The sequence below is a fragment of the Gracilinanus agilis genome, chromosome 1 (assembly GCF_016433145.1).
Source record: "Gracilinanus agilis isolate LMUSP501 chromosome 1, AgileGrace, whole genome shotgun sequence".
Classification (NCBI taxonomy): domain Eukaryota; kingdom Metazoa; phylum Chordata; class Mammalia; order Didelphimorphia; family Didelphidae; genus Gracilinanus; species Gracilinanus agilis.
In genome coordinates, this window is record NC_058130.1 from 356587105 (window position 1) to 356596058 (window position 8954).

General features: G+C 39.4%; 1 protein-coding gene across 4 annotated transcripts in view; it reads left to right on the forward strand.

The window, feature by feature from the left end:
• Nucleotides 1–334: 334 nt before the first annotated feature.
• The window catches only part of SMIM15 (small integral membrane protein 15), a 31632-nt gene continuing 23012 nt past the window's right edge, over nucleotides 335–8954 (forward strand). Inside the window, exons 1-3 of one of the 4 annotated variants that reach the window (XM_044663747.1) lie at nucleotides 335–374; nucleotides 1592–1652; nucleotides 3161–3422. In XM_044663747.1, coding sequence (XP_044519682.1) covers nucleotides 3186–3410 — 225 coding nt within the window. In that variant the 5' untranslated portion in view covers nucleotides 335–374; nucleotides 1592–1652; nucleotides 3161–3185 and the 3' untranslated portion in view covers nucleotides 3411–3422. Of the gene's footprint in view, nucleotides 375–1136; nucleotides 1217–1591; nucleotides 1653–3160; nucleotides 4085–8954 lie in introns of those variants that run through there. The other 3 variants (XM_044663755.1, XM_044663764.1, XM_044663772.1) reach the window with 3 other exon arrangements.

The following is an 8954-nucleotide window of genomic DNA, read 5'->3' on the forward strand; positions in this document are numbered from 1 at the left end:
CCAGCAGCCTGCCTCATTGGTACCCCCGCCCCGTTATTCGCCTCAGCAGGAGAAAGCCGCCTAGTCTGAGAACGGTCTAGCGGCGAGAGCCCTGTTAGTCACCGAACCGGTTCCCTTTTCCCCTATCTTGACCTCAGACTCCAGGTGGCGGATCCCGCGTAGCCGCCGAGGAAACCGGAAGTGAGATCGGCGCGCCGGGGCCCAAGGGCCCCTCTAGGCCTCTCGGTCCCTCCGGCTCCCAACCCGGCCCTGGCCCCCGCCCCCTGGCCCCGCCTGCGCTCAACTCTATGGCCGAGCGGAAGAAGCCCGGGCTTCCTTCTTCCCGTTTCCGGTCGGTTCGCTGAGCCTGGGGGAGCTGGAGTCCTGCAAAGAAGGTGCGGGGTTGGGGTGGGGCGCACACCTCTAAGGCTGGGGCGACGGGCGGGGAGGAGGTGTGGGGGGAGCGGCGGGCGGCGGTAGCGGGAGAGTTGCGAGTCGGTGGGCATCAAGATGGAGGCGCCGCTTCCCCGGGCAGCTGCTCCCAGGGCGTGGGTGTGAGGGCGGTGGTGCGGAGAAGAGAAGGCTGGGAAGGCTCAACTCTATCCTCTCTGGCAGCTCCCGTCCCGGTGTCCCAAGGGCCCCTCCATCTGATCTGTTCGGGCTTGACCCACTGGTGCCCGCCAGCCCCTAGACCAGAAGGCTTTTCCATTAGCCTCCCAATGGGGGATGAGGGAACCCCTCCCCACCTCCAGCCCAAGTGCTAGCATTTGGGGCTCCGAGTGGAGCCTGGGGCTGGGGCAGGGCGGAGGAAAACAAGCCACAAAAACTACAGAAAAAAGGAGAGGAGGCGGCCGAGGGTTGTGAAGAGGTTGAATACCTTAGGGACCACGTGGAGTGGCATTTCCTTCTTGCTATTTGGAAAATCTCGAGGCAGGGTGACCTAGTTGATAGTATGGTCTGATGACATAGGTGAAGTCCGGCTTCTGACACCCATGCTGGCTGTGTGACCCTGAGCCAGTCACGTAACTTCCTGACTCTGGGCCTTAACAGTGAAATTCTTAAATTGCAGAAAAGATACCAGTCTGCCTCACAAGAGAAAAATTTTCAATTGGGAATTACCAGAAGTAAATGAGATTACAAAGTCCAGAACCCCTATTGAAAAATGCAACCCGGAAGCCAGTTTAGCAGTTGAGACTGGCTAGTGTGGTGGAAGGAGCAGGAGATTGGGAGAAAGACGGTAATACCTGTGGGCTACTTCAAAAGAAGTTGTTAATAAGATCATTTATCTTCAGGCTTGTTATGAACTATACAGATATTTGGCATTATTATTGTTATTTATTTTAATGATGTAATTTGGAAAGCTTTGTTGAAAGAATGAATTAATTTGACCTTTTCTATCCTTTGCATACCTCTTCAAATATGTTGGCTTAGTCCTTAACAGGATTCCAATGCTCTTGCCTTGCTTTCCCCGGTAGTAGCAGTGGGGTGCTCGTTTAAAGTAACATATCAGGTTATTGTAAAAGTTTGATAAGAAATGAAGGGATATGAAGCTTAGTTTTTGCTGGAGCACACCTAATTTAATTTTTTTTTTCATTTTTCACCATTTTTTTAGTGTAAAACCTCAAGGTTCTCAACACTGTCAGGAATGGTCCTGCTGTAAAGTCTTTGGAAAGGTAGTAGTTAACATTTATTTTTAAAAGTATACCCGTGGCTGAATAATTTGCCAATAAACTGTGTGTACTGAATATACATTAATTAGAGGCTTTATTCACATGTATTCAGTGCAGCTAGGGAGGATGGATATTTGGATGTAATTGGTATGTGAAGAATGCATAAAACTAACTCAAATTTATTATGATTATTCTGAAAGTTTTAAAACTTTTTTTGGGGGGGTTCCTCTTCTTGACTGCCTATTTTATAATAGTTAAATCTTTTAAAATTCAGTTGTTCTACAAATGTATAACAAAAAAAGAGAGAGAGAGAGAAAAGCATTGGTTGTGGTCACCAGAAATCTAGGTTAGACCACTGATTAATGGCTATTGGGCAAAATTAGATCCCTGCTATGAGCAAATGGTAAATAATTTTAAACCAAGGTCAGTGGCTCTGTAAATTCAGACAATGATACTTTCTACCCTTCCCTCCTCCCCCAAGAAACAGGTGCATAAATAATGAAAGGTATACAGTCTATTCTCTTACACTAAATGGAAACAGCTTCTTTTTAATCTAGGCCAAATATAAACTATCCAACATGTTCTCCCACAACAACCCTGAAGTAGTTAAGCTACGGGGGACAAGCAAAGGACTTTATTTGCTTCTGTTGCTACTTTTCTCAATTAGTACATATTTACCTCATGGGGAGAAGATAAAAGGAAATAACAAATAGGAACTATGCAGCATATTGTCATCTACTTGAGAGGCAGAAAAGAGCCCTAAATGAAATGGATTCAAAACCAGCTTCTGCCACTTACCCATGCGACCAGCCAACCATAGGCAAGTCACTTAACTTCTCTGGGCCCTGTCTTTAAAATGGACTAGATGGCCTTTGAGGTAACCTGCCAGCTCTAAACCTATGATTCTGTAACTTGTAATTGTATGGTTATGGACCTTTTATCCTCTCAGCCCAACTTGGAGTTCTCCTGCTTTAATAGTGTTCATCCAACTCTAGGGCCATCATGCCCATCATACTTTTGCTTTCATACCATAGAATGGCTATCTTTTGTGATTTAGTTATTGCCTAGTACTAGATAGACATGTGTTTACAAATTGACAACCTAGATTCAGATTTTTCTTGAAAGAACTAAGTGGACCTCAGGATTTTTAACAGCAGAACAGGCTTTGTCTTGAATATAGCAAGTATGTTTGAGAGTACTTTTAACTTTAATAAAAGTTAAGACAAATTGCAATATTTATAGAATATCATTGTGAAAGGGAATTTCATATTCTGTAACTTTATACCTAGATATGTATCCCCAGAAAAAATGATTTTTCATGTCTTTAAAAATCTTTAGCTTAAATGTTCAGTTTCAAATACATAGACATTTACTTGACATTCAGTACTTTGTCATAATGTGATAATAGGAACAATGAGGAATTTGAGGGTTAAATAACTGTCCATGTAGTTTTCTGTGTTTGTGACTTTAATATTTGGTTAACCAAGCAGACTTTCTCTGATTTTACATAGGATTTTTCCAAGGACAGCTACGGAGATGATTGATGTAAAAGCCTGGGCAGAGTATGTTGTGGAGTGGGCTGCAAAGGATCCATATGGCTTCCTTACTACAGTGATTTTGGCTCTGACTCCTCTTTTTCTAGCAAGTGCAGTACTGTCTTGGAAACTGGCAAAAATGATTGAGGCCAGAGAAAAGGAGCAGAAGAAGAAACAGAGACGTCAAGAAAACATTGCAAAAGCGAAACGGCTAAAGAAAGATTGAGAGAAAAATCAGGTTAAGAAGAAAACCTTCTGTGAAAGATTCTACAGTTAGAGAAAAATCATTCAACATTATGCAGTTTTCAAAGAAACACTAGGGTGCTTTTGTTGTATTTTATAACAGTGTTATCTTATTCAACTAAATTTGGTCATGTGAGAAAATTTAAACTCTAACCTCAATACTTTAACTAGTAATTTTTTCAGCTTGGGTACAGAAGTTTGTTGGTGCCTGTCAGCTACTGTATAAATGAACATTTGTACTGCAAATTCTTTATAACTCTGCCATTGCTTTTTGGTAGCCCATGCTCTAAAGTGAATCTTATGTTAGGAATGAAAATGATTTAAGAATGTGAATTATTGTCTCATAATACCTTAAGTTTGGGATCTTGTTTGTGGACAAAGATTTGGAATATAGAAAATCAAAATTTTTTTCTCTACTGGGGGGATGAGAAATGTATTTTTCAGGTTTTTTTTTAAACCACTGTTTTTGTGACACTTCAATAGATTTATGATTCATTGGGGTGTGTACTTGCTCTACCAGTATAGTTCACATCCCTTGCATGTTTTCCTCATCCTCTGCAATGATTGTTGATGTCATTCCATAATTCTTTCAGAGGAGCCACCCAGTGGGCTAGCTGACTTCCTCTAGTTCTTTTTTTTTTTTAAACCCTTGTACTTTTCGGTGTATTGTCTCATAGGTGGAAGAGTGGCAAGGGTGGGCAATGGGGGTCAAGCGACTTGCCCAGGGTCACACAGCTGGGAAGTGGCTGAGGCAGGGTTTGAACCCAGGACCTCCTGTCTCTAGGCCTGACTCTCACTCCACTGAGCTACCCAGCTGCCCCCTCTAGTTCTTTTAATATTGGTGCTTGGGCTATCTGTCTTGTCTCATTCTCACTCTTAAACTAGCCTACCTCCTTTTCTGATTATGCATGTCCTTATGATGTACTTTATGCTATCATACAGCTTTTATTCACAATTGTTTCTTTAATATGGAATCATTTCTGGGAGCAAAAGCATTGTTAATGTCAGCTACACTTGAAAGATATTGGCAATGTGATTGTAAGACATTTCATATTTGATTAATTTTAATACACTGTAGAATTGTCCCCTGCTTTCTTTTTCAATTGCATAGCATATTATATATTGCGTAAATAGAACTATGTGCAGTTATGAAAACTGCTATCCACCTTAGGAATCACCTGCAGAGGAGAATTTACAATTACTATAAATATGCCAGACTTACTGGGATCTGACTTATTCGTGTTCGTATTGTATATAACAGTGAATTGATAAAATGTTTTGTCCAATGATTCTTCAAATACGTACCTTTTTTTAATCCATTATTTTATTTTAACCTGTGTGATAACAGCCCCAGTGTACCATGTGTTCAGATAACTCCACATTAAAGGGCAGTTTCCTGAGGCATCTTAAAAACAGGCTCCCAAACCAAAATAAAAACCATTTTTATATGCAGTGGTAGAATGGAAAAAAACACCCTGATGTGTAAACTAAATTGGAATTAAAACAGGTTAATTGTTTTTACATTTCAAGCAAAAGGCTAAAATAACACTTCATTTTCTTTTGAAAAAAGGATTGATTGATTTAACCTTTATGTATGCTTTTATGACTATTAAACTTTAATAGTATGATCATTTTTTCCTCCTCAATGAATTTAAAGTTTTTTAAAGTTTAAGTTTAAAGTTAAGGTTTAAACTTTTTAAAGTTTTAAATTAAAGAATTTAAAGTTTTAAAAGTCTAGTAATTCTAATTTAAGAAATAAATTAGCAATATAAATAAATTTGATACTTTTTTAAGATGTGGATTGTCTTCATATTTATTAAGTACAGTTTATCAAAATACTGCAGAAATTTCATCACATTTCTGAGAATGATGTAAACCATTAATACCATTTTACTTTCTGGAAAGTAATACATTTATACAAACCAGCCACCTTTTCTATAGTAAGGTGTCCTCAGTACCTCAAAAGATCATCTAAAAAAACCACCAAAGAATGACCTTTTCATTCTTTTCCCTTGTAGTAGATGTTCATATTGAGTGAATGTCTATTTTACCATATTTTGATAACATATCTCTTTTAGAAAGGTACTGACCTATCTAGACTATTTTGGTAAGGCATTTGCTTTGAATTTTCACTAATGATGCTTTCTGGTTCTTTTTACACTGTACAAGTCACATAACTTATAGCAACAAGAAATCTTAGAGTTGATAAACATTTAGTACTTCAAATTTTTTGAGGGGGCATTGTTTGTTTCTGTTGCAAGAATTCATGGATGTTGGTCTTTTGGTCAGTATTTTTCAACAGTTTTCCCAGTTGAAACTTGGAATAAATTCCAATCCTGTTTTATTCCTGACTATTTTGGGAATCTGGGCTCCCACACCAATCGTCCATATCAACTGTTTGCCTTAAGTTCTTCAGTTTTGTTCAAGACTTCTGATACTTTCTTGTGAGAATGAGGACCAGAACTACAAAGTGCTAGCTAATTGCTAGAAATAAATATTTTAATGCATCATTTAAAAGTGAGCCAAAGAATATTGCTCCAAATGTTTTCTTGACTCAATATAGCCCATATTGACTGCATTTACCATATGTGCAAGGCCGGGCTGGAAGCTAGGAATACCAAGACAAAAAAAAATGAACCTTTCTTGCCATCAAGGAGCTTATGTAAAGGGTTGGGGGAGTAAGGGAGATCTGTATACATGTATACATAAATACGGGGTAATTTGAGGAGAATTCAAACTTAATCACTGGAGGTGCCAGGATAGACTTCCTGAGTGAATTGGAAAGAGACTAAGAATTCTTAGAAGCAGAACCAAGGGGACTATGTTCTGGGCATTAAGGACAGGGATGGAAATTAGATGTGGAATTCCAGGTTCAGGACAGATAGTAGATCAGTTGTGGGGAAAAAATAAGGAAATAAGTTTAACCAACTAGATTTTGATAGCTTTGAATGCCAGACAAGTGTCAGTCCTATTAGACCTTGTTATTTTGCCAGCTGTGTAGGATGCAAAAAGGAAGAGACTGAAAGAACAATTCAGACTATTAAAATCATCCAAGGTAGTGACTTTTTTAAGTGGAAAGGGGTATAAGCATAAAATGGAAGCAGGATCAACAGTATTGGGCAAATGGATGTGGGAGAGGAAAAGAAAGATGACTTTGGAGTTGAAAAGCTTGAAAGATTGGTGGCACTCAACAGAAATAGGGAAGTTATAAGAAAAGACAGGTTTAGAGAGCAAGTTGAGTTCCACTTTGGACATTCTGCATTTGATCTGTTGATGGGACATCCAGACAGTGAATGCAACTAGAAGAAGAGAAGGGTTGGATATATGGATGTTAGAATCCTACAAGTAGAGAGAATTAAGGCCATGAGATGACCAAAGGAGTAAAAATAAGGAGGGCTTAGGACAGATCTTTGAGGGACACCAACACTCAGGGTACATGGGATAGATGTTGATCTAACAATATATACTAAGAAAGGAATCCTATAGAGAGAAGCACTGCTATAGAAACTAGGGGATTAGAGATCCAGTAGGATGTGATTTCTTTACAGATTGTAGAGGTCAAGTAGAATAAATAGTGAATAAAAAAACCCAAGAATTAGTAAAGAGATCATTGGAAATAGCAATTTTACTTGAGTGCTGGTGTCAGAACCCAAATTGTAAGGGAGGTAAAGAAGTGGAGACACTGCATGTAGACAACCTGACCTAAGAGTCTGACTACAACAGGAAGAAAGAATGTAGAGGCATAGCTTTAGAGTTAAAAAGAACCTTGGAGGCTATCATTTCCAGCCACTTAATTTTGTGGATATAAGACTAAAGTACAGTCTAACCATGGCACCTCTCCTTTTTAATAAACTCCAGTGGCTCCCTATTATCTCCAGAATCAAACATAAAATCCTATATTTGGCTTTTAAACCCCTTCATAACCTAGTTCCTTCCTAGCTTTTCAGTCTTCTTATACCTTAGCCCCTCCCTACCCCCACATATTTGATTGAGTAACACTGGCTTTTTTGCTGTTCTTTGAACAAGATACTCCAGGCTGGCTGGCCTCTATGCCTGACATGCTCTTCCTCCTCATCTCCACTTTCTGGCTTCCTTAAAGTCCCAGCTAAAATCCAACCTTTTACAGGAAGGTTTCTCTAATCTTTCTTAATGCTAGTGCCTTCTCTCTACTGTCCCCCCCCCCAATTCATTTAATAGATTTATGTGTATATGTGTATGTTTACACATACATATTATTACATATATATGAATTATATATACACATGTATGTATATATACCTTCCATGAACACAGTTCTTCGCACTGTCCCGTTAAGACTGAGGGCTCTTTGAAAGCTGGCACTTTTTGTCTTTTTTTTCCTATCACTTAGCACAGATTAGCTTCCGCAGAGTAGGCACGTAGGAAATGCTTCTTTACTTTGATTTAAGTGATTCACCCTTGTTCACATATGTAATAAAAAGGGGCAAGATTTGAATCCAGGTCCTCCAACCCCAAAGGGATAGCTAGATGGGCTCAGTGTTTAGAGTGTTGGGCTTGCAGTCAGGAAGACCTGAGTTCAAAGCTAGTTTCAGGCACTAACTGTGTGACCCTGGACAAATCACTTAACTTCTGTTTGCCTTAATCCACTAAAGAAGGAAATGGTAAATCACTCCAGTATCTTTTCCCAAAAAAACCCCCAAAAAACCAGCTCCATGATATTGGCATTCTGTGGTCCACAGAATCACGAAGAGGGGGACATGACTGAACAACAACCTCTGACTCCAGATCCTGTACATCACTGGATGATATAGCTTGAGAAATTTGTGGGGTCAGGAGATAGAGGCTATCTGAACATGTTTGGAAGCAGCAGAAAAGAATCCAATGAATAAGGATGTACTGAAGATGAGAGAGAGGAATATTTAAAGGGGTTAAGATCTCCATGGTTATCGGGGACTGAGGCATTGCCTGGAAGACAGAGTGTGAAAATGGGCACTGCCTTTAAATATGGAAGAGTTCCCAATCTAGAAGGGCCAAGACTGGTGGTATGCAACCTCATGGGTAAAGTGACAGCAGCTTTATGCTTCCTGGCTCCCTGTGAGACAAATGGTCATTGCTATCTTGTATGTTTCTTGGAAAAGTTCTCTGTCTTCTGTAGCCATAACATATGCAATGTCCATAAGAGCTTATTAGATGCCCTGTATCCCTTCTCACTGTTTATCCATTCATATCTATATTTACGTTGACATTGTTCCTTTCATGTATCAGAGTCTGTGTTTATATTGTTCTTCCAGTTATTGTTTCTTTGGCATTCTTTTAATGTCATTCCAAATTTCTTTGTGTTCCATATCTAGCATTTTTCTCATATTATCATATAATATGATAATCTTTTGTTTTACCATAGTTTATTCTGCTCTTAATGCTGGATATATATGGATTATTTCTAGATCTTTTTGATAACAAATAATACTACTTTCTTTTCCCTCCTTCTCCTTTTCTCTCCATTTCTCTCTCTCTCTCTCTCTCTCTCTCTCTCTCTCTCTCTCTCTCT